The sequence below is a fragment of the Euprymna scolopes genome, chromosome 17 (assembly GCF_053919585.1).
Source record: "Euprymna scolopes isolate OS-2025 chromosome 17, ASM5391958v1, whole genome shotgun sequence".
NCBI lineage: Eukaryota > Metazoa > Mollusca > Cephalopoda > Sepiida > Sepiolidae > Euprymna > Euprymna scolopes.
The window spans coordinates 80,583,755-80,610,766 of NC_136498.1; the positions used below are offsets into that span (position 1 = coordinate 80,583,755).

Genomic DNA, 27,012 nt, shown 5'->3' on the forward strand with positions numbered 1-27,012 from the left:
ACTGTCTTTTTTTTCTTTTCAGAATGGCTGTTCGATTCGCCTGCTTAATCCGCAGACTTACTCGCAAAATGTTTGGAAAAGGCTTTCATTACTGCAAGATTATTTTGGTTGTATGGCTGGTGCCAATATGTAAGTAAAGAATTTTAATTTTCAGAAAGAAATCTATTATAAAGATTTAATCTATTTTGTCGATTAATGTTGACATCCCATCAGTATCCAACATTCTATGAATGCAAGTTCTCAGAAATTTGCTCCTTCCTGATATTAATACTTGATCTCTATATCAGGTGTTCAATTATAAAGTTTTCCGTTTCCTCTCAAATTTGAATTACTGGAGAACATTAATTTTACTTTTCCTAATTAAATATGTTGTATATCTTGCGATATATATATATATATATTAGTAGCCTGGCAATGTTCAGTAAGAAGCATGCACACACAGAGAAAATTTGGTTAAAAATCCAATAAAATGTAGCATACGTAAAAAAAACATGGACTATCAAAAATCCAATTATTCATGTTAAGGTTTTACGTTTACTCTTTATTATCAGAAATAGATTGTTTATTTGGCAGCAAAGGTTTTTTTTTTTAAATTTCTTTCCTGTTCTCTCTTTTTTTCTACCACTTAAAACTTTCCAATCTTAAAAATTTAGTCATTTCTGAAGTCTTTTAATGTAATTTTATATTTCATCATATGATTTCACGTTTTGTATCTTTTTTTTTTTTTCCACCTTGAAATCAAATTGATTATTGGTAACATCATGAATCATGTGTACAAAATTTTACAATATCATGTTTTAGACATTTATCGCATAATTTCTTGTATAGATGATTTCTATCTTGTGTCTCGGCAATTCATACTTTTCCAGTTATTTGACTCCTCCTGGTTCTCAAGGTTTTGCTCCTCATTATGATGATATTGAGGCATTTGTCATCCAATTAGAAGGAAAGAAGAAATGGACACTTTATCCATCTAGGTAAGTTTCTTTTTAGTTTGTATCTAAACTAAGAAATTTCATTTTCTATTGCAATTGTAAAAATAGTTGAGCAATATTAGTTGGATTTTTAGAATCTTGGATATAATTCATTTCTCCCTAATTGAAATATAAGAGATCATTTTTCTATTACAGTTTTTTTTTTTTTTTTTTTATGGTGGAGGTATTTTTTTTTTTTCTAGCTTTGTAAAGAAGCAAATGTATACGTTTTGAAATTAAATTCTATGCTAACAATATTTTTTTGAATAAAAATTAAACAAAATATATCTACATTTCTTGTAAATTTTTGATTAAATACAAACTGCAATTTTTATGTTTTAATATATAAAGCAAAGTGAGATTTTGTGTTGTATATTTTTAAAAATTTTATTACAAATGTTGCCACAGCTCAGGATTAATTGTAAAGAAAAAGATTATTCAAATAAGTATTATAAAAGATAAATCTTAATTCAAAACATACATTGTTTATTTAAAGCTTAATTAGAAAATAAATTTTAAAACAAATGGTATAAAAGTGACCAAAAGGAAAATTTTATTATCTTGTATGCATACAAGATCCCATTTTTCTTTCATATGAATATTATTTAGTGGGGTAAAAAAATAGTCTAAAAAAAAAGATGTTCAAAATATACAAATATCTTCACTGGTTTAGAAGTTATATGTATTATAAATAAATTCTAAATTAAATTCTAATTTTTTTTCATTTTAATTTAAAAAAAAAAATCTTGTCTTCATGTGATTTTTCAGAAAAAACTCTGAAGTTCTGGCTTATACATCAAGTGGTAAGTATATAACTTTGAAATGTTTAGTTAAGATAAAAAAGCATTATAATTCTAGAATATCTTTATTTTGTAATTTATTGAATATGTTGTACAAATTTCTTTTCTTGCAAGAAAATAAAATTCTTTTTATATAATACTTATTTTTGTCTAATTTTTGTTTATATATGTGCTTGCTTTTCAGTATAGAAATGAATGGAAAAAAGATCTTAGCAACAAGCAGTTTTGTTGCCATATCTTTTCATTATCAATAAATTTGAAAAATGTGTTATTTTTTGCTTTTAACCTGCTATTAAGAAAAAAAAACAAATATTGTTAAATTCTTATCTTTTAGTTCATAAATGAGAGTAGGCAAGATTAATAACCATTATTTTTATGGAGTAAATTTTTTTAAGACCTGAAAATTATTTGAAAGTTTTTCTGCAAAAGTTTTAAAGAACCGAACAGAATACAATAAGGCAACAATAACAAAAATTGTTTAAAACCGTTGAAATGTAAAGTTTCATGATTGCCTTGCATGTTTTTATAAAAGATTTACTTTTAATTTTCTTAGAAAATTTTTCACCTGAGGATCTTGGTAATCCGTTGATTAATGTGGAATTAAAAGCAGGTGATATGCTCTACTTCCCATCAGGTATGATTCATCAGGTAAGAAAATATTTTCTTTACGTTTTAATTTAGAATTTTGTTTTCCTAATTATATATATAACACATTTCTCTGCTTTTCCCACCAACTTTGTCTTTCTAATCTTGGATGATTGTAAATTATTCCCTCCACCAACACCTCTATCTGAGCTGGCTCCTATCATATCACTATCAAAACTGAACTACCATGACCATATATTCAAATTGGAAAACTTTGAAATATCTTCTGTGAAACAATACAGGTTTTTAGGTATCATTTTTGATAAAAAAAAACTCAATCATATTTCACGTTGAAAATCTGAACACCAAATGCAACAATCGTACAATTAATCATAGTCTTATCTCACACTGAATAGAGCAGAACCCTATTAAAATGATATTTAGTGGAAGTCATTTTTTAAAAGCCCTCTAACTTATGCCAACATATAAAAGAGATGTTAAGCCAAATATTATGAATGATAAGAATTAAGCTAAATTATGGCTGCTTTATATGTGGAACATCTGTAGAATTGGGGATGGAGTTGTATGAGTACAGCATGCATATAAAGGAATCATCAGAAATATTTTTAAAAAATAGTTTGTTGATGGCAGTTTTATTTAGTTGATCATTGGTTGCTTAAAAGTTTTGGTATTGGTGTTAGCAGTGATGATGTTAAATTTATATAATCAAAAAAACGCATTTTATTTTTTTAATCTAATATATAAAAAATGTTTTGAGACAATCACTTTGTAAAATTGTAATGATTAATGGTCATCATTTCAGCTGCCCATGTATTGAGAACATTTTATCTACCTGACACTCATGAAACAATTGCAATAATATTCATATTTACAATTTGACAGTATTACATAATGCCACAATCAAGATATTAAAGCGAGGTTAAGAATATCTAAATACACAAAGAAAACAACTAGAAAAGCCAAACCTTAAGCATGATACAAAAATCTATGACAATACAGAAATACACTAGGATGAAGTGTGTGAATTAACGTAAATATAAAGTTATTTACTGGTTACGATATCCTACTCTGAAAACTGGTGCTACCAGATCAGGCTGCCCTGTGGCTTCCTGAGACAAAATGCACCTACATTGCTGTTTTTTGTTTTCTGATCGTTTTTGTAAAACTTAATTATGTTCTGCAAAACCAAAAACAACAGCCTATCTCCCTCCCCTTTTTATTTTTTTTTTCCTACCCTACTCCTGGTCCTGGATATGACCTTATACTACATCCGATGGTGAGGTCCGGCTTACGGGCTTTGGGGACTGTGGAGCCACCTCTTAATTGCCATTGCTCCCAGGTCCACCCAGACCCGGAGTGGTAGTACCTGTTAGGGTCCCAACTATGGGTTAAATAGAAACAGATTTTAAAAAGTAAAAGAAACAAAAAAAAAAAAAAAAAAAAGAAAAATATATTCTATTAAATTTTTTAGATTTTTAAAAAAGTTTTTTATTTTATTTTTTTTTGCCCTGTCTGTAGGGCATGAGAACAAACCGACTGCCCCCCACCCCTGCAGAGGGTAAAAATCCCTCAATAGGGCAACCAGTTAGCCGTGGGTTGCTACCCGTAATGTCTTAGGACGTGATCCTGGTGATTGAGCAAACCTAGACCAGGATACATAGAAGTTTAGGCACCGCAACACATTACTTTGGTCCTTACTTCGACTAGACGGGCGGTCGGAGAGGCCCGATCCGACCAATCGGCCAGTCACGCCAAGCCCCACTATATATTGCCCATTCCAAAAACTCACTACTAACACAACACATCCCCCCCTCTCCCACAAATAACCCTACTCCCTAATATATGATGGAAAGCGGTGGCTGAGGGTCAATCGATTAGGTGTGAATATCGATGACGAGGCTGTAAACCCCTCAGGATTGCTACAGATCCCATAGCAATATCAAGAGAGAACAGATAATCATTATGATACCACCAAAGTCGGTTATATCATCATTGTATCCCTGTGGAGGCTGGGCGAATGGGTTTCCCCCCAGGCTCTTCCCAAATAGGACTCCGAGGTGGGTGGGGAACAAAGATGACGAAAAAAGAAAACAAAATATATGGCTTATTCCTTCCAAAAACCACCCAACCACCCAAAGAGAACCCACTCTGATGTCTCTGACATCAGTAGCTCTGAGGAAGAGACGATAAAACCAAGGAACTCAACATTCGTAGTAATAGAATCAATGGAGGAAACTCCTTTGAGCAAATTATCACCTTTTAAAATTGAAAGAAATCTTAAAACTTTAAAACCAAAGTCTATGAAAAACAATTTAACGGCAGCCTACTAATAGAAACCCATAACGAAGAACAAACTAAAGAAATATTGAAACTAAAATTATTTGAAAACATCAGTCAAATGCTACAGACATCCAACCCTAAATACCTGCAAAGGAGTTGTGAAAAGCCACGAACTTGCATTTTGTCCCTTGGAGGAAATCAAGACAAACTTACAGAAACAGAATGTGTTAGATGTTCGTAGAGTCCAAATCAAAAAAAAAAACTGAGAAAATCGATACCAATACATATATACTAACTTTTGATTCCCTCACCATACTCAAAGAAGTGAAAGTTGGATATATGAAAATAAATGTAGAAATTTATATTCCAAACCCCCTCCAATGCTTCAAGTGCCAGAAGTTTGGACACCATCAAGATCGGTGCACACGATTACCAGTATGTGGAAGATATGGAGAAAGCGGCCCACACATTGACTACAGAAAAGATTTCAAGTGTGCCAACTGCCTGGGAAACCATGGCGCTGGCTCTAGATATTGTGAAATATGGAAAAGAGAAAAAGAAGTGACCAAACTAAAACATACAAAGAATACATCCTACCCAGAGGCCAGGAAAATCATGTAAACTAAAACATATGCAGATGCAACTAAAATAACTACTCCAATCAACAATGGTCATATACATGTAACGGATACAACTGACAAGAAAATTGATGTCTTAAGCAAACTAATAAAGGAAATGAAAGAACTATTAGAAGAAATGAGGAAAATGAATAGTGCAATGTCTGCAACCAATCCAAGGATAATATTAAGTAAAGACACTACTGAACCACAAAAAGAAACAAAACTACAAACCATTTCTACAAAAACAACCGAACAACCATCAAACACATCACAAGCCAGAAAAGAATCAAAAATCCCCCCAGACAAAAAAAAACAAAAAACAAACAAAAACAGGAAAAGAAAGATCCCGATCTATATCCCGAACAGGGACTCCGACAGAAAATAGATTTGAGGGATTGGAGACGATGGAAGTTGAACACAATTCCAAATGATGAACAAAATATTACAATGGAATATCAGAGGGATAAAAGCAAACCAAAATGAACTCACATTATTAATAACAAATATGAGCCCAGCACTTGTCTCTCTGCAGGAGACCTTTCTGAAAGAAAACAGTACCATCAACATAAAACACTACACATCTTACAACTACATAAATAAAGATACGGACAGAGCTTCTGTAGGCACATCAATACTCGTGAAGAATGAAGTCCCTCAAAGACAAATAAATATAAACACAAACTTGCAAGCAATTGCAGTTTCAGTGACTCTACATAGAACTATAACACTTTGCTCAATCTACATCCCTCCAAAAGATACAATCAACGAAACTATCAATTAATAAAACAACTCCCTAAACCCTTTTTTTCTACTAGGAGATCTCAACAGTCACAATGTAATATGGGGAAGTAAAGAAACAAATAAAAAAGGAAAAGAAATAGAAAACATAATAAATAAAAATAATCTATGCCTCCTTAATAATCAAAACTACACCTATATGTACCCAGCAACAGGTACTTTCACCGCCATTGACCTTACCTTATGTGATCCTTCCATATATATGGACTATGATTGGAAAGTACACAATGACACCTGTGGGAGTGATCATTTCCCAATCATCCTGGAAAGTCTAAGTACTAGTACTGAACAAAAAACACCCAAATGGAACCTACATAAAGCGGATTGGGAAGACTTCCAGGAACAGTGCAAAAAACCAATTAATTATCGAAAAGAAAGATGAAGATGACCATTTGAACTACTTCATTAAAACATTCACAAACATAGCAAATAATACCATACCGAAAACAACCAAAACCAACAATCACAATAAACCTTGGTTCACAAAAGAATGCAGAAAAGGCATCAGAGCTCGACGAGCTGCCTTGAGAAAAGTCGAAAAGTACCCAACAAGCGAAAATCTGGATTTCTTCAAAAACAAGAGCAAAAGCCAGACGAATCATAAAGGAATCTGAAAGAACAACATGGAGAAATTATATATCGAAAATTAATGTGAATACCAAAGCAAAAACGGTTTAGAACATGAGGAAAATAGAAGGAAAGTGTAATAGTACACCAATATCCCACATCTCTAAAGACAACAAAATATACACCGATCAAAAAGACATTTCCAATAACCTGGCAGATAATTTAGCAAAAATTTCATCATGTGACAAACAGAGAAATTCAAAAAGATTAGAGAAAAGGAAGAGAAGAAGAAAATTCTATTTAAATCACAAAATACCGAAAAATACAACCAACCTCTTACCTTGCCTGAATTAAAAGAATCGTTAACCAAATCCCATGACACAGCTACAGGGCCCGATGAAATTCCATATGAAATCCTCAAAAAACTTCCAGAAACCTCAATGAAATATCTATTTGAAATTTTCAATATTATATGGTCCAGTGGAAACGTACCTGAGACCTGGAAAGAGGCCACAATAATACCAATCCCCAAATCTGAAAACTCAAACATCCAATCCCAATCAAGTAACGTCTCAGATCCATTGAATTTCAGGCCAATAGCTCTAACAAGCTGCATTTGTAAGACCATGGAAAGGATTATAAACAAAAGACTAATCTGGTTCCTGGAAACAGAGAATCTTATTACAGAATTTCAAACAGGATTCAGGAAAAACCGAAGTTCAATAGACCACATAGTCAGACTTGAAACCTTCATCAGAGAAGCCTTTGTAAGGAAGGAACATTTAACAGCAGTGTTTTTTTGACATGGAAAAAGCCTACGATACTGTGTGGAAGTACGGTGTTACAAGGGATCTGAAGGCGCTTGGACTAAAAGGCAGAATGCCAATTTTTATTGAAAATTTTTTAAAAAATAGACGGTTCAGAATAAAGGTTGGCACAGCTCTCTCGGACTTGAAGGAACAAGAGAATGGAGTACCTCAAGGGAGTATGCTGTCAGTGACCCTGTTCAGTATCCGATTAACAACATTGTAAAAAACCTTAACCCTGGGGTAGATTGCTCCCTATATGTGGATGACTTCCTAATATGCTGTAGATCTAGATATATATCTATAATAGAAAGGAAGCTTCAATTGTGCTTAAACAAAGTAATGAGATGAACGGAAGAGAATGGATTTAGATTCTCCAAAAGAAAAACGAAATGCATGCATTTCTGCAAATTAAAGAACATGCATAATGATCCTGTCCTAACCATGGAAGGAACGCCCATACCCGTTACTGACCAGTACAAATTCTTAGGGATTTTATTTGACAAAAAGTTAACATTCATCCCACACATAAACTATCTGAAAAAAAAATGTAACAAAGCTGTAAATCTTTTGAGAGTGGTAGCACATATTGATTGGGATGCAGACAGGGAAACACTCCTTAAACTTTACAGAGCACTAGTCCGTTGTTTCATATATGGATCAACCCGAACATCATATATAAAAAGCCTAGACCCTATTCACCATACTGCCCTAAGATTGGCCCTAGGAGCATACAGAACCTCCCCCGTGAACAGTCTATACACGTAAGCACATAAACCCCCACTAGATCTAAGGCGAGAAAAGTTAGCCCTTCAATAGTTACTGAAACTGAAGTCTTTCCCAAACAACCCTGCATACCAATGTACCTTCTATCCTAAATATGAAGAACTCTTCAACATGAGAGGAAAAACTATCAAAACTTTCGGGCTATGAATGAAGGAAAGCATTAAAGAATCGAAAATTCCAATCTCCAGCATTCACAACTTCATACTACCTAAAACACCCCCATGGACCATGAAACAAGTAGAAATAAAACTGAACCTAAACAAAAAGTCCAAATCTACCACAAAGCCTATCGAATACCACGACGAACTTCAACATTTAAAATTACGATATTCAGACTACACCTTTATCTACACAGACGGGTCTAAAAGCAACAATCACACTGGATGTGCAGCAACGTACCATAAAACCACAATGAAGAGAAATCTTCAAAATGAAGCATCTATATTCACTGCAGAGACTATAGCTATTGATCTAGCACTCAACATAATTTCAGAGGAAACCACCAAAAACTTCATCATTCTCACAGATTCTCTATCAGTCCTATTATCTATACAAAATCAAAAACAAGAAAATCCACTAACAACAAAATTAATAGAAAAAATCAATATCCTTTCAACCACTAAAAACATTATTCTTGTCTGGATCCCCAGCCATGTGGGGATCAAAGGCAATGACAGGGCAGATACAGCTGCAAAAAAATCTTCTCACCTTCCAACTGACAATTTTAAGATTCCACATACTGATCTTAGACCCCAGATAAAAGCACACATACAGGAAAAATGGCAACTGCGGTGAAGTCAGCAAGAGGGCAGCAAATTATACTCAATCAAACCTGAACTCAAGGAACGATGTCCGGACATCAAGAGATCACGCCCAGAAGATGTGAAGCTGACTCGGCTGCGCATAGGACACACCAACCTTACTCATTCTTATATACTAAATGGAGAATCGGCGCCAGAGTGCATCCCATGCCAGGAGACACTCACAGTAAAACATATCCTAGTTGGGTGTGATGACCTTGCCCCAACTAGAAAACTATATTATGCAGAAAGCAATATGGAGGACCTTTTTGAAAAAGTCAACTCAACAAATATTCTAGCATACCCAAGGAAAGTAAATTTATATAAGAAAATTTAAAGTCACCCAAATATACACATCCATGTATAAATACATTTAATTTCTTAGTTCGATTTTATAAAAAAAGGGAGGAAAGGCTGAAAAAGCCCCCCCCCCTCAATAAAAAATAGTTTTAAAAAAAAAAAAAAAAAGGTCTCCGGCATTAAATGACCACATAGGTTGATATGCCGTAAAACCAATCAATCAATCAATCAATCAATCAATCAACCTACTCTGAAAAAACATATGCATGAAGTCCTTTGGTTTCTTGACCATTGTCTGAGAGTTGGTTGACTCTATCAAAAAGAATTACCTAATAGACAGTTAGCATTTAAAACAAATAAACAACACCAGAAAGAGCCATCAATGTGAAATAGCCTTGGTTTTAAATTTACAACCACATGATTGGAGGATGGGGGTGACAGTAGCACCCTTTAAAAGGTGATAATTCTCTTTGATAATTTAGATTTTGGAGTTTTGTATTTCATTGTGGAATTACTTTTTTTTTGTTTTTTCCTTAAAATTTCATTTTCCACAAGAACATTCTAAATTGCTATTGTCTAAATTTTTAAAGGCACATACAGATGAAGATTGTCACTCTTTACACATCACAGTATCTTGCTGTCAGAAGAATACCTGGGGAGACTTCCTACAAAAGGTAAGATGCAAAAGACATTTTTACTTTTTTCTTACTCAAGCTCTAATAATTAATCTGTTTATTAATGGTAGATCTTAAATTTTAAATAATCAAATAATATTTTTACATTCAACTAGAAAAGAACAAATTTGAAAACATTTTTTAAGGTATGAGTTTCTTGTGTAATTATCACATTCAGCTTAATGTTCATTTTACATGCTGGCATGTGTTGGATACATTTTAGACATTGACATGTAAACTAACCTATTTCTGACCTGATATCCTTTCTCTTTCTCACTTCCCATGTTTACCTTAATTTTCCCCTCTAAACTGATATTGCTATCTCAACTGTTCTACATTTACTAACCTTATCCATTCTTTCAACATGAAAGAAGCCAAAAAAAAGTTTCCTGTTCTGCACCCGTCTCTGTATTGCCCAGATTTAAAATTCCTCTGAGGTCATTAGATATAAACCTAACATTCGCATCACTCATTAAATGTATTATTTCTTTCAACGCAACACATGTCCTCAATTCTCACCCTGTTTCATTTCTATGAATCACACTGTAGACACATGCTTGATAAACTCTTCCTTCTTGGTAGACGGTGCTAAATATATTCATACTTTATAATAGTTCCTGCAAAATGCATATGAAATGATTTTTATACTTTTTATATGCACAATTCAATCAGCTTTGACAGGTAAATGTGAAATTTGAGACAAATAATATTTTTAAGGGATTAGGAGAGTTAGTGCATTTTTCATATTTATTTTACTAATATAAAAACCTATCGAAAGCTATTTTTGTTTAAAATTTATCTGAAAGTGCTTTTAACCAAACAAAATGATATATAATATCATCTTCAATAAATGAAACTTTTAATTCAATTATGTATTTGTTTTTTAAAGTATTTTTAAAAAAAATTTGAAAATTATTTTTTTTTTTTATTGTTTTAAGCACCACATTTTTGGATTATGAAAAAATCTTTTGAAAAGAGTTTTTCTATGCAAGTTTAACTTAAATAATCACCGTCATGATTTATCAACCCATTTTTAATCAAAATAATCCAGTTCATAAGAATTTCAATTGAGGATCAATTTACACTTATATCACAAATTACGTAAGTTGATTTAAAAGAAGAAAAAAAGTTAATTTATTTGTAAAATTTTGTTTAATCTGAAGATTTAAAGAAAATACAGTAGAACCCCGGGATATGGCATTAAAAATTAGTAACAAAATACAGTACAGTATATAATATGCATGTATTTAATCAAATAACATTATAAATAACACTGTGTAATACAGTAACCAGAGGCTGGAAAAACATTGTATTCTACATCGTAACTGAAAAAAAAAAAAACGTATCCTGAGGTTCTACTGTACAATATTTAAAAAAAAAAAAAAAAAAAAAAAAAAAATATTGGAAGGGTGTTTATTTATTTTAAGCTTTTCAGATCAATATTTAGGTTAATTTATAAAATAGTTAAAAAGTAGAAAAAAAAAAATCAGAGTAAAGAAATAATTATGCCCTGGGTGAGATTTGAACAAACTCTGTCTATAAGTGTAGTGAGCACTATCACTGTAGGTACTTTGAATTAGGACTTGTGACTAGCTTATCAGAGTTCCACTATGACATTAATAATCAAAACAAAAACTGTCGATTGGATTAAATATGGAATTGATTGGAAATTAAATTTTTGTTTCTAACAACAGACTAATATTTTCTTTATTATTACGGCCAAAACACGTTTTATTATATAAAAAAGTTATTGATCACAAGATAATGGGAAGGAGGGAATAATACTCTTTACTTTACATAAAAGATTTAGAATTTTAGTTGGATATACACCAAATCTTCATTAGAATATGATAGAGTATCTTGAGGTAAGTAACATTTAAAACTACACAATGTTTTAATATTTCTATAAATCTTTTTTTTTTTAATTCTTTGCTGATTATATTTCAGTTGCTGCCGACAGCCATCAAAATTGCCATGGAGGAAGATATAGAATTCCGAAAATCTCTTCCAAGAGATTATTTGTCCTACATGGGTGTTGTGCATTCAGAAACGGTAATTTGTTATAAAATCTTTTTTTTTTTTGTTTTTCTTTCTTTTAAACCAACTTGAGATAATTTTATAAAGAATTTCAAAATTATTTGAATGGTGCATTTTGTATACCAATATGTTTTCTCTTTTTTTTTCTTTAGTAATTATATCCTGTTTCTATTGTTGTTGCAACAGCATTCATTCTGGTCGGGCTGAGCCGGCTTTTTCTCTGACCTCACCCACTACATCACGAATCATGGAATGGTTGCACAAGATGATTAACCAATGTAGCAAAATGTAGTAGGCAAAAATCAGGAACAAAGATAGGAAATAGTCAGTTTCGCCCTGCACTGCCCACCTCTAGAAGGGAAGGATTTCTTGACTGTAATGACCGTAGAGAAAGGAGACAGAAAAAAAGGCAGAAGAAAACTCACTTCTCGCAGATTCGTGGTTCGTCACAAAGAACAATTCAACCGCCAGAACCACCTACACACAATCTGCAGGATACTGCCTGACTGCTTCCCAGCATCCTGCCTTTATATATTTGCATAATTGCGTGAGAGCACATGCGATTCTGCAAGAATTGCATGGGGTCAACGGCAATAAAAACCCATGGATACCATCTTGGAACTCTGTTCTCCTCGGACCGCAACACAACAACAGACGTATCTGAGGTTAGCTCTTTATTCCCCCCCTCCATTTCTGTTATTGCCAATTCCGCTACACTCCCCCACCCCCTGATCTCATGATCACAAAGATGGCAGTCTGGTGGCAGGCATTTTTGTCTGGTGCTCCTTCGTAAAGGCAAGAGGGGTGGTCCTTCCACTTCTTCAGTATGTGCATTATATGGCTCAAAATCCTCTCCGTCGTCTTGCATCTGACTCTATCCTTTCAGAAGACATCATACTGTCTGGGTCTTCCTCTTCCTCCGATGTAACAACATAATGGTGAGGGCGCAGATCCTTCACGTGGCGAGGCACACCATCCACCAAAATCAATTGAGGGCTGATTACCTTGGTCACCTCACCCTTGCTGAACCTTGTGGTACATCGATTTTGCGGTCTTTTGACCCACACGCGATCTCCAACCTGGTAAGAGCTGTTCCTAGGGACACAGTTGCGAGATTGGTCTCCTTTACTCTAACTTCGTATCAATAAATCCTGTTGGCAGGCGCAGTGAAGGGAGATATGTCATCTCTGGTTGTGATGTTATACCAGTAGACAGTCTCCTTTATGGGACAGCGCATTCTAGCCGCTATTCATTTCACTGTGCGGTGACATTGCTCCGCTATGCCATTCCCGACTGGAACGTACGCACAACGGAATCGCAAGTGAACTCCCCATGCTTGGAACGCATTGCTGCAGAAAGCCATGTCATTGTCGAAAAGGATTTCATGCGGCCACGCTCGAAGAACACTGCCTCCAACTGATGAATCACGCTAGCCGAGTCCTGTCTCGCCAATTTCCTCCAAATGGAGAAACGCGATCGGCCACAGTCTGTTAGAATTAAAAAGTGGAAGGTGCCATAATGCGTGATATCCGTTCGAATTCTCTGCCAATTCTCGTTCACTTCCAGCTTTTCTTTTCCCACCTGACTGGCACTGGGTCAATGGACTGACATTCCTCACATTTCTGTATGACCGTTTTAACGGTTGCTTTTGTCGTGGTTGGGCAACTTTTCCTGACAAAGTAGGTAGTGCATCGCACCCCCGGATGTCCACTACCTTTGTGAATAGCCATGATTTGGCTCTCATCCAGCTCGTCTGTGAACCGCGTCGATCACTGAGTCAAGCCCGTTTTTCTTTTTCATTGCCTCAAACCACTGCAGTGGTACTCGTGTCAATCAGTCAGTGATGTTTCGTGCTGATGGAACCAGCATCACGTCCACTGTCAGCCTGTACTCTTTCATGGGCTCTTTGAGAGTGCTTAGTCGCCTCTTAATAAGCATCTCGCTTGCTGCTTTGGTGCGTACTCGCGCCTTTCCAGTTAGCGTGTCCGAGACCCGCTGGTATACGCAGACAGAATCTGTCTTTATGTGTAGCCAAATTGATGCCTTTCAATACGGCGTCCAGTTCAGCTATTGATGTTTTGAGTACTCTTCAGGTCGCAGCCAACATGCGTCTTCCAACACCGTTTCATGCATCTCACAGGCTGCACCAATTGCTAGGGAGCTAGCATCGACCCATACATTCAGCTCTTTGCCGTCCACACACCAATTTCCCCGGGCCGGATCATCCTGCTGCACAGATTCTAAGGTCTCGAACATCATACAATGCAGTACGGCGTCCCTCGTTTCATCATCCCAGCCCTTTGTTACCAAACTTACTCTCCTGAGTATTCCACAAGTCACACGAAGCCAACCGCACACCAGAAAGTGTCCGACAAGTCAACCACACAGGGAGAACATTGTTCGTTGCATTACAATACTGGGAGCCTCTGGAATTACATTTCCTCGCTTCCACCACAGTTCACTGCGTTCCATCCCGACCGCCAATCCCAGCACCCGTGCACTGTCCTTCAACTGCTCCGGGTTCTTGCACTCCAACCCGAATTGTGCTAGGTGTTCTCTTACGCGGGTTACAGGTACCATGTCTTCATTGACAAAAATGTCATCAATGTAAGCAGATGCTGCGCGGCCTACAACATCTTCCTGGAATAATAATTCGCTGACAATTGCTCATTCAAGCTGAACCCCAAACGGGTCCGACAGTATTTTTTCCCATCGTTTTCCACAGTCTGGTATGGCTACAGTGTCTCATGGACCTGTACTTGTAGGTATGCTCTCCTGAGGTCCAGTAGAGACATGTTAGCACCTTTTTGTCTCCATTTGCGCAGCTTAGCCGCACAAACATCTACGTTGGTCGTAAACACGTCTACGTAATGATTTAGCTCCCGGTAGTTCATCACCGGGTGAACTTTGGCTTTGTTCTGCTGTATCACAGCCATCAGGGGAATTAGGTCTTTGGGGGGTCCCAATTCATCCTCTGAGTACGGCACGAGCCAACCATTATCTATCCAGGTGTGGAGCTTCTGCGTGTATTCTTCACGGATTTTTGCTGGCACTGGGTATTCTGACACTCGATTGTGTAGCCTTTCAGGGTGGTCCTCAGACCACTTCCATGATGCGGTTCACGTTCGGCTTTGATGGTCAAAGGTAGCAGTGAAATCCGGTTCATTAATAGAAATGGCTGCACATTTAATATTTTTCTTGCCGCTCAGCCACACTGATCCTGTAGACTGAATAACGATACCTCCCAGAGCTTTTCTGGCATCGATCCCTAGAAGTAAGTCAAACCCCAGCAGTTTGCCACGCATCACCAACACATCGATTCTGGCAGACACACCTTCATAAGTGGATACAGAGACCGCTTCAACACAGCAACTCGCATGGGATATTCCACCAATCATTTCGACATTCACGTTTGTTTTTTTCCAAGACTGGTACCGGTCTGCATATAAAATCGTCCTAAAGCATCCTGTATCAATAAGCGCCAAACATCGCGTCCCGTCAACATGGATGCCTGTCACCAGGAGCATCGAGCTCACATCTTGGTGGGAAAGGAGACTGGTGCTTATGTGTCCTCCGCTTGCTCGTTTCTCGAGCAGTTCCGAGCCCAGTGTTCACTCTCACTGCATCGGTAACGTCATGTTCCGTGTTTTCGACAGTCCTTCACAAGGTGGCCTTTAACATTGCATTTAAAACAGGTCACACTAACAGGAATATTCTTGGCCCTGTTGTTGTTGAGTGAGCGTGTGGCCACAACCACGTCCTGATTTTGTTCCCCAGTCGTCAAAATTCTCGCTCTCGACATTAGCTCCCCCATGGTCAGGGCTTCGATATTCGGCGCCTGTTGAAGAGCAATTGAGATGACGTCAGGGAACCCAGTGATGAAAGTCAATTTCATGAATTTCTCTAGGCCATCTCTTGTGAACCCGACCAATCCAACCAACTGCCTGATTTTGTTGACGTAAACATCCACACGTTCGCCAGCCCATCTGACCGTAGTTATTTTTCTATATGCTGCAAATGCGTCGTCGGTAAATGCCTCCTTTAATCAGGCCTCAATCTGGTCTCTTCTTTTGATCGTCCTCTTCCATTTCCATGTAAAGGGCCAGTGCATCACCTTCCAGATATAAATGTAGAAGACTCGCTGCATCATCCACCTGTTGAAGTTGTGCAACAAGTCTTACTTTTTTCAGCCATGCTACAATGTTTCCCTCACCAGAGAACGGCTTGATGATATCACTGTTTATCCGCACCTTTGCAGTAGTCGAGCCAAAATAGCTTGTAGCAAAATGTAGTAGGCAAAAATCAGAAACAAAGATAGGAAATAGTCAGTTTCGCCCTGCACTGCCCACCTCTAGAAGGGAGGGATTTCTTGACTGTAATGACCGTAGAGAAAGAAGGAGACAGAAAAAAGGGCAGAAGAAAACTCTGTTCGCACAGATTCGTGGTTCGTCACAAAGAACAATCCAACCGGCAGAACCACCTACACACAATCTGCCTGAATTATATATTTGCATAATCATGCAAGACCACATGCGATTCTGCGAGAATTGCATGGGGTCAATGCCAATAAAAACCCATGGACACCATCTTGGAACTTTCTTCCCCTCAGTCCGCAACACAACAACAGACGTATCCGAGGTAAGCTCTTTATTTCCCCCCATTTTGGTTATTACCCATTCCGCTACAACCAATTGCAAGTTAACTGTTAAAGGCTGACTGCCTGTAAACCTGAAAATTCAACCAAGTCTTCTCAATAGTTTTCACCAATGTTCTTAGTTTCCCACTAATATACTTGCATTGCCCAGACAAAAAGACTGGATTACATTTTAAATTACTTCATCCTCTATGCGATGAGCTCCATACCTAAACCATTGAAGACATTATGACATAACTGACAACGAAGCCTTCAGGTTGAGGTGTTGGCAGAGAACAGTAGTTGGCACATCATGCTAAGTTGCATAGCGACAAGCTATAAGGATTGAATCGGTGGTGAAGTACTGGCACTTGCGGAGAGGGTAAGAACTATGAGAGCACTGGGTTTTATAACAAGTTTCTTTGATGATCCAGATAGATTGTAACTCACGTTTTCTGAAAAGATAGAGGGAGCTGCAACATGCAAGTTCTATAAAACGAGGGAGAAATGAGGTGAGGAAATTTGATCATCAAGACGCTTTTTACCCAGGATTGTCTGGTGATGACTAATCTGAACAAGCATCTTGTCTAGTGGAGAGAACATTTCAACCACGGTCCAATCCTTCAACTTCAATGATGCTGCGCTGGCCAAAGAAATCTGACTGCAATGCAGGCCCACCAAATATATATATATCAATTTAAGTAACTCACAGGACTCCATGGAAATCTTGCAGCCATTTTTTTATGATGCATCCATATAATTTACCATTAATGATAATTTCTTCTTTTTCTTTTTTTATTTTTTTTATTTCAATAATCATTTAACAGTAAATAAAATAATCATAAAGAAGCGAGAAATACAGACATGAGAAATGGTTGCACAATTTTATTAATTTAGAAATTTAAAATAAAACTATTTCAATCCCATTTGGTTATATTGTTTTTTTTCTGTTTAAATTTTTTCTTCTTTCTGTCATTGTAGCATTCTGAGGGTCGGCAAAACTTCATAAGCCACGTTGATAAACTGATGCGGCGTCTAATTGCGCATGTACCTGTTGATGCTGCATGTGATCAGATGGGGAAAAAGTTCATGCATGATACTTTGCCACCTGTCATCACCAAAGGTAAAGATTTTATTTTGTCCGTCTCCATGGCCCATCTTCATTCTTTTCAGTGCAACAGGTATATTCTTGGAGGAAACAATTTTAATGTTAAATTAGCTTTCATTTGCTTTGAATTAATTTTTAATTCCTTAACTAGATGTTGCTTCTGGATTATTTTTAGACGTCTTAGTATTTCATCTTGTATGATATCTGCTTTGTTAAAATCTTGGCAGTAACAGTCTTTAAACCTTTCATATGTCAGGTGGTTGAGCTAATTAATTATTACTTTTCATATGGGATTCTAGCTGATCTAAAGGTTAACTCCTGATATCCAGGATAAATAATCTTTTTACCTCATTATTGATTTCTGTCGAGGAATATTTAATGAAAAGGAAAACCTAATCAATTGAAGAATTTTAAAAGGAATGTAACATCCAGGAACAAAACGTATTTCTGTTTCCCAAAATTTTTATTCATGAAATAATTTTAAAACAAAGAATAGTTAAAAAAAAAAAAAAAAAAAAAAAACTAGTGATAAAAAGTTTTTTTTCTTTATTCAATTCTCAAATTGAAGTACATAGTTGATCTAATGGATACGATTGTAGATGATCATAAAACAATTATGTTAAAAATGGTATTTTCCACGTCAGGTTAAACTTAGTGGAAAATTAGAAATCAAGTTTGGAATATAATGTCACAGACAAGAAATCCAATATTAGATTTGGCAAAGAAAGAAAGATGTGTCTTTTTGGCTTGTTGCTGATTACATTAGAATAGTGTTCTTTCAACCTCTTTTGGTTCATCGCCTCTAGGGAATGGGCAAAGCGAAGTTCACATGTGTAAAAGAATGAAATATTTTATTTTGTTACTTGATTACATCTACAAGTAAGATGGTTGCTACATCATTGCTACAACTACTTTTACAACGAGACCTTACTTATCAATAAGAAAGACATACAACTGTTTCTGTTGGCTAAGAAAATCATGTGTCCCACTCGATGCTATACTATACTATGGAATTAGCTGTGCTGAGTTCAAGTCCTATTGAATCTCCAGGTGCTACCTAATCAAGCTGTCTGAAGGTACTGGCTTCCTGACCATAAATGTGCCAAATATTGATGTTATTGTTTTTTTTTTCTCTTTTTCTCTTTACAAAACTTAATCATGTTCTGCAAAGTCAAAAACAACAATTTTCCTCTACAAAACAAGCAAATCAAACATTCCGAATAAATATTTGAAGATATAAAGAACTTTAAGCATAAAAACTTTTCCAAAATAATTGAATTCAGCATTAAGTACCCAAGGTATAAGGGCGAATATGCTTTAAAACAAACAATCCTATTAGATGTGTTAAAATCGTTTTAGTACTACTATTATTAGGAACAGTATGACATCACAATTTCTTCCCAACTATGAGTAAAAAATAGCAATTTGTATTCAATTAATTGTATATACTGAATCATTCACAATTAAATAACTAAAATGGTTCAGTTTTATACAATACCCTTTCTATGTATCAAGTTTTATCAATAAAAACTTTGCAATTGAAACCAAGATTTTTATTTTTATCTTTTTTTATTCTTTGTACAATTTCTTCCATATTGATGTGTTATTTTGTTAATGTTGTTTCAGAGGAAAAGTCGAGAAGTATTGGTGAACAGGGTGAACATTGGTGTCCTCTACGACAAACTGTGATCTCCAGAGTTGAATTAGAGCCAGACACAAAGCTGAAGCTTATCAGAGCTGGTGTGATCAGGTAGAAATGTTATTTTATTTTGATTAACATATAATTATTATTTTTATAAAAATATCTAGAATTATTTATTTTCAAGAACTTATTGTATGGACATGTTGTATTCATTATTTCATTCAAAACCTAAACTATGGATGTAGTGAGAATTTATCAGGTAATTTAAATTTGTCAAATATTACTTTTAAAATTTTATTTTAATGATTCTTTTCTGCTTTCTGATGTTATCATCCGGAGATGAAATGTTTATTAAATATTTATGAAAATCAAAACAAGTAATCAGATAAACCAATAGAGCAAATAGTTGAAGAATCCATCAGCTCAGATTTTGGTTATGAAATAAGCATGGAGATTAGATTAACTTAAGGATTAACAGGTCTTTAACAACTTGATGAATGAATAAGAATTATTATTTAAAGCCTTATTTCTCTCCTGTCTATTAAGTCAACCCATAAGTTCTGTCAGAATTTTAATTCTTTGAAAGTGGGAATATCTAATGGAACTAAATATTTGTATTATTTGGACGCACTTGACTTTATAACACTTTATTTTATTGGAAAAATGAATTAAAATTCCACAATTGAAAGTTCTTAAAACATGATAATATCCAAGGAACATCAGCAACGCACAATCCTTTATAGGTTTAGAAAAGTTAAATCTGTAAATGAAATCATTAAATATTCACTCAACTAATGAATAAGAAAGCTTGAATGAAAGAACATACAGACAATGGTTTAAAAAATTCAAAAATTGAAAGATAAAGGTTGGTCAGGACGTCCAGTTGAGTTTCATGAAGAACTCTTGTGGCATCATTTATAGAAAACCCTTCATTGAAGAATTGACAAGGAAGATTTTCTTAGATAATACAATTGTTCACCGTTATCTTTAACAATGCAGAATGGTTCAAGGTTTGGAAAATTGGTGCCTCATAAATTATTTTGCTTGTTTTAACTTTAAGTTGCGTTCAAATAATTTATTTCAAATTAAAATCCAAACAGAACAAATAGGATGACCTGATAAAAGCTAATTTTCACAGGAAAATGTTTTAATTTCAATTCACTATATATAAAGATATTTATAGCATTGTGTAAAAAGAATATGTAACAACATATGCACGTACCAACAAGAAATTATTATTTTGATCAGACTATTGTTCTACTATTGTTCTCATGAGGAGTGTTATTGTTGCAATGTTTCAATTGGGTTGGCCATCCACCATCTTCAAGCATTGTTGTCATAGAAGATAGTCAAAGGCCAAACTGACCGAAACGTTGGACAAATAACATTCAAGATGAAAACAATCAGTCCTCATCTCAAAAATTCAGAACTGTAATTATTAACATCAAACATGTCCTTCAATTTAATAACTATGCAATAAAACTAACAATTTTCACGTGCAGATATGGAAGTATCAAGGAAGAAAAGATTTTTTTTTAAATCTGTTTTTTTTTTCTTTTCTTTTCCTTTAAATATGTATTTGAAAATATCTGTAATATGTGCAACATTAGAATAACATTCATAAGCAGTTCAACTTCAAAAGGATATCTTTATTTCCCAAGTAAAATCTAACACGAAGGAAAGCATAAAAACTGCTTCTTCAATGCTATGCAGAAAAACAAAATTACTTTTTAATCTCTTTCCGTATTATAAATGTATTAGCAAAAAAATGCCAAAAAATCTACCACACAATTATATTATTTTTTTCTACTTGAGTAATATATTTTAACAAATTACATAATTGGGTGAAAAATAACTAAACAATTCACTGGATGAATTCAAAAGTAATAGTAAAATAATGAATTTACAAAGATGTCTATCTGATAGAATATTTAAGAATTTGATTTGCATATTAAAATTACATTTTTTTTTTTTTTTTTTTTTTTCAGTTGTAATGAAATTATTGATAAATGTTGCTTTATAAATAAGATTTTTAAAAACATACTTAAAAAAAATAATCAAGAAATCTAATTTAATGATTATATATTTAATACAATTGAGAAGAATGAATTGGTTTGGTCATGTCCTGAAAGCGATGTATACTAATTTTTTCAAAGAATTTCTTTATTTAAAAAAAAAAAAGAAAGAAAAAAAGCCTTTTGATGGGCCTCCAAAGCACTGAAATCATCAAACCCACAGCAATGTAAATCTTTCTTTGCTAATGATAGAAAGATTGGCAATTGAACAATATGAATGGATTATGTATCAAGAAAGCGTATGAAGATCATCTAAGAATTAAACAATGAAAAATTTTTTTTTTTCTTTTGTTGCAGATTAGTGATGGAAGATGATCAAGTACGATTATATCACAATCTTGAAAACTCACGTCTGTATCACGAAGTCGATCCAACTTATCTTGAAATTCCAGCACAAGTTAGTCATTACTTTTTGTTCATTCACTCATTTCATATAAATTAAATGGTCCTGCTGTTGGTTCTCCTTGATATATTTCTAATTATAATTCTTCCTAGAAAACCTTGGGTTTCGGGTACGAGGGACTAAGTAAAAGCGTTTCTGTGGATTCGAACTTAGCATGCCCAGGTTATCAGTTTCTGTCATTAGTTGCCATCACATCCTTTTTACTTATTGATTCATTTTCATAAAAGAAATAATTCTAAATCACAATCGATTTTGATGTATTTATTTTATTTTTAAAAAATTTTTTTTATATTTATTCATGCCAAACAAGAATAAATTAAGAGTCCAGATTTATAGTGGGCATCCTAAGTAGGAAATTGTGCAGCAAGATGATTGTTCACATTACATTTAAATTTCTGCATGTCAGTACAGTTAGAGATAATAAAGAGCAGGGAGGGAATTTCAAATGCTAGGATATTGTCAGATGTGAGTATTTTTCTAGCGCAATAGACTGCAAACTTTCTTTAAAGTAAATATGGCAGTATCTTCTATATTTTTGTTCCAGTTCACGTTTTCTGTGAATTTAAATATTGGACTCTTGGGTGGGGTACTATTAGCTGTGGTGGTTGGAAAGGTTTTCTTAGCATCCATTTTTGATCTTTCTTTTAGCTAATAAAGATCTGATTATATTAAATATTCATTCAGTAATACTGTACAAATTAAGACTTTGATGCCAAATTCACATATAGAATATATGCAGTAGAATAAAATTGTTTAGAAAGAAGTTTAGCATTAACAAGGGGGTTGACTATTATTAGATTAATTAATGATTTAAAGATTTTAGTGCTGAGCAGGGTGGAAATGAAATGATAATTTTATAGGTCAGTTCTTTCTTTGTAAAATGAGACTGTCCTTTTTTTATAGAAACCAAAATGTTCTAAAAAAAAAATCATTTTCAATCTTCTCATGAGACTCTTCATCATTCAACTGACAATCTATCCATCTCATAACTTTTTTAATTACAATTTCATCCCAAACAATGCACAGTGTCACTTTGATGTAGGGGACTACTATCTGGCACATAATTTGCAGGGATACTATGTAGTGAGTTGAGCAATACGATGTCTGTTCACTTGAACTTCTGCATGTCAGTACAGTTAAGGAAGCAGGAAACCAGAAGGGAATTCCAAAGTTTAGCAATCCTAGGGAAGAAACTATTAGAGTAGAAGACATTCTGGTATCTCGGGATTTCTAATCTGTCTCTTGGGATTTTGCTGCTTGTCGAGTTTGTCTGAGATATTTACGTTGAGGGGGTACAAGGGCTTATAGTTCGTTGGAATATCTTCCATTAAAATACTTATAAAATAGGCAGAGGGATGCAACATTTTATCAATGGGATAGAGGTTGAAACCTAGCTGATAGTACAGGACCTATTAGATTGGTGACTAATAAAATAAAGTTTTAATTTCTGTATTAGTAAAACTATCAGACAAAATCTAACTAAAAAAACTAAAGAAAATGAACACATAAGAAATATTCTGGACAAAAGTTAAACCATTAAATTTCCTTTTCTTTTCAGTTTGCTCCAGCCGTTGAATACTTGATTCATAATTATCCCCAATATGTCTCCTTGGAAAGTTTGCCTTTAAATTCGATGGAGGAACAAGTAAGTTAATTTTTATTTATTTATTGTATTTGCTGTGGTTAAGTGCCATTCTTTGTTTGAGTGAGTTTGGGTACTAACCACTAGGACTAAATAAGAGGGATCTGAAGATCCCAGAATGATAAAGAACAAATCCAGTAGATGTGATTTGTCAAATTATAAAAGACAAACAAATTTCAGCATTTTTTTTTTTTTTTTTTTCAAAATGGTTGTTTTGTATTAAAAAATTTTTTTACTTTCTACTTTTTCAGGTGGAACTGGCGCAGGCACTTTATGAGAAAGGAATGCTGATTACAGAATCTCAACTTGAAACATTAGATGAAGATGATGACAATTTACCAGAATGAAATCAATGAATGGAATCACTTGACACATGCCACTTTCTTTTTCCTTTATATCACCATCACCACCATGAATCCTACAGTTGTCATGAACACTAAGACTTTTTTGCTTAGTAGGACAATATATCATGGAAAAAAAATGATTATTTTGAAAATCATTGCTGCATGATTTTATTATTAAAAATTTAAAAAAAAAAAAAAAAAATCTCCAAAGACAGCAAATCTCTTGAACCTGGTAGAGCACTGGGACTTGTACATGTATAGAAGGATCTCTTAATAAAATGTTATTTTCATTAATAAATTCATTAATTGCACTGAAAAATGTATATTCAATAAACTTTTATTTATTAAATATTTTTTTTTTTTAATGGTAATCAAATTCTTGTACAGAAACATGTTATACATCTTGATTAGAACTTTTTTCTTGAGTTCTGAATCTGTAAATAAGACATGACATTTGTATGTATTTTTATATGTACAGCCCTAACTCAACTGAGTTAAAATTGATACATATTGATATGGTGCATAAAGTGATGTTGGCATTAATGCAGTTGGCAAAGAGCATGTAGTGTTAGGAGTGTAAGTTCTTTTTTCAGTAATTTTTTTTATATAGACAAGAAAAAACTAATTTCTACCATATCGCTAAAACCTTGTTTTTATCTTTTTATTTGATTTTTTTTTAATATTTGGCTGGATTTTCTTTCTTTGACCCTCTCCTTTTTTTTCTCTTTCTCTCTCCATTTTGTCTTACTTTCCTTTTCCCTCTTTTGAGAGTTCTCTCTGAAAAAAATGAAAATGTTAATTTTGCCATTTAAATGATTTATGTGGTATAGGAGAGTTGGATAGTTTTTGTTTCATCAAGGAATAATTTTCTACCTGCTTTTGCTTATTTAAGAATTACTTTCACAATTGAGATATCACTATCTCCATTACATAGAATTGCTGTAATCCCTCCTTTCTCTAATTGATTAAATTAGTTTAGTGCCCATAATCCTTGTGGGTTAAGGATGGGGACAGAAGATAACCCTATTTCAGTAATTTATGTATTTTTAGAGAAATAGTAAAATTGGAATGTCTTTCAAATATTACATGTAATGGCTGATGTATATTGGCAACCCTGATGTTTCTGTTTGCAGTATACTGTAAAAATCTAGTGAACGGATACAATCAGTTTCGTTTATTATTCAATCAAAATCTTTTTTGTAATTGTCCCCATAGCCAACCTACATTTTTAATACATAGTATAAATGAATGCTAGAACCATATAAACTTTCTTGAAATTTTATAAACATTAATAAAATTTCAAGAAACTTTTTAGACTTTAGTTTTTCTATGATCATTCTTCAAATATTTGGTTATCTTGATCGCTGTGCATAAAAATCATTTTTATATTCCGTACCGCATGAACGTTCCTTTCTATTCTAGCATTCACTCTCCTACCCAAATAGACCTTTAGAATTTAGATTTTGCACAGTTCCAAACTCTTTGAATTTTAAAACCCAGTCAAAAATCCTGCATTTTGATAACGCATACCAACATTGAAATTTGATTTGGTATATGACTTTTTTATATAGTAGGCCTTCATACAAAACGGTTTTTACTTGATTGACCATGACATGTTGAGGAAGAATATTTTTCCAATATGCTGTGCACAAGTTTTACTATTATAATCTGAAAGAGAAAAGAAGAAAAAAAATAGCAGTTTTATATGAAAAAAAGAGGCCAAGGTTCTTTTTTTTTTTTTTTTTTTTTTTTTTTTTTTTTTAAGGGGGCGGGGTCACCTTGCCTGCTATTAATGATTTGGTTGTAATTAATAAAGTAACCTCAGTTGTTTAGAGTTTCAACTGGAGAAACACAAACTGGGGGTTAAAATTAATGATTTGAATTCTTGATGACTAAAATAAACAAATGTAAGGCTGGTGTGCACATAATTGCTTCCAATCTTCAAATTTCTTTGAATTTTTTTATGTCATCCATACTCCTTAACATCTAAATCATTTTGAATCTTGTCCAGCAAGTTCTGCTTCATCACAGCTAGCTTCAGAATCAATACTATACCATTTCAACTTCAAAATGAGAATTAATACAATGCAAATAAATTTTAATATTCTTTTATTTTTATTTCAAAGGGATACAAACCGTTTCAAAGAAAATTTATTTAAAATTTAATATCATTTTAGTTAATTACAGAGGGAAATAATCTCTATTCCAAATATGAAGTCCGTGCAAGTCTTGAGAAATATTATTAATAGCCTCGGAGATCATTGCTTCTTACTTGCTGAGGCGAAATTCTTTAGTTATTAAAGACTCCTGGCCATCAACCCTTAAAATCCCAACAATTGAGTCTGTCATACTTCTTTTTACGTCAGCTTTTATGACTGACCGAACCTTTTCAATAGGATTTAACATTAGACTATAGGAAGCAAGTCTTAAAATTTGGTGTTGTGAAAATTCATTCCACCACAACTTCTTCAATTGAAGTATGACAAGGGGCATTATCAATAACTAAGATAACCCCCCTTTTCATAAATTTCATTCGCCTTTCAAAGGCACTTTCTCGTCCATTCTTTTGTATCCTCTTTTTTGAAAGAGCCTCTTCTAATTTTATGATGAATTAATCCATTGTTACACCCAATAATTTGAAAGTTATTTACCCTGGACCCATCTGCGATTGCAGTACACCTGGTGCCTTTTTTAGAGCAACTTTTTCCAAGTATGAAGATTAAAATTGCTTTCATCCATATAAAGAATTGGCAGAGTTTGGAACTGAAATTCTAATAAAGCTGCTGCATCATCCTTTTGTTTCACCATTTTGATGTTTTTATTTGCAGCTTCTGGTTCATAATAAACCACTTTAAAAGTAAAGGCCATCAAGTCCAGTTGCATTCTTATACACTCTTTTGTCACGTGAATCTCATAATTTTCGATTAACTTATTTGCGATGTCTTGTGTGATCTTAGGAAAGTCTTCGATTAATTCGACCATACTCTTGCATAATTTTATATTTTCTTGCTCCTCCCCTAGTCAATCTTATCAGCACTCTGGTTTATTCAACGGTATGCTGTTGGCAGAGGACACCAATTTTTCTTGCCAGGTCTTTCCAATTTCTTGCTGCGGCAT

General features: G+C 34.1%; 1 protein-coding gene across 3 annotated transcripts in view; it reads left to right on the plus strand.

Moving 5' to 3' along the window:
• LOC145296833 (ribosomal oxygenase 1-like) overlaps positions 1 to 24,214 on the plus strand; it is a 71,300-nt gene extending 47,086 nt beyond the window's left edge. For all 3 annotated transcript variants that reach the window (XM_080142947.1, XM_080142944.1, XM_080142945.1), the window contains 11 exons: positions 23 to 129; positions 870 to 977; positions 1,743 to 1,777; positions 2,328 to 2,422; positions 9,928 to 10,011; positions 11,959 to 12,063; positions 17,663 to 17,804; positions 19,416 to 19,539; positions 21,804 to 21,903; positions 23,468 to 23,554; positions 23,803 to 24,214. In XM_080142947.1, coding sequence (XP_079999073.1) covers positions 23 to 129; positions 870 to 977; positions 1,743 to 1,777; positions 2,328 to 2,422; positions 9,928 to 10,011; positions 11,959 to 12,063; positions 17,663 to 17,804; positions 19,416 to 19,539; positions 21,804 to 21,903; positions 23,468 to 23,554; positions 23,803 to 23,898 — 1,083 coding nt within the window. In that variant the 3' untranslated portion in view covers positions 23,899 to 24,214. The remainder of the gene's footprint in view (positions 1 to 22; positions 130 to 869; positions 978 to 1,742; positions 1,778 to 2,327; positions 2,423 to 9,927; positions 10,012 to 11,958; positions 12,064 to 17,662; positions 17,805 to 19,415; positions 19,540 to 21,803; positions 21,904 to 23,467; positions 23,555 to 23,802) is intronic.
• Positions 24,215 to 27,012: the final 2,798 nt, after the last annotated feature.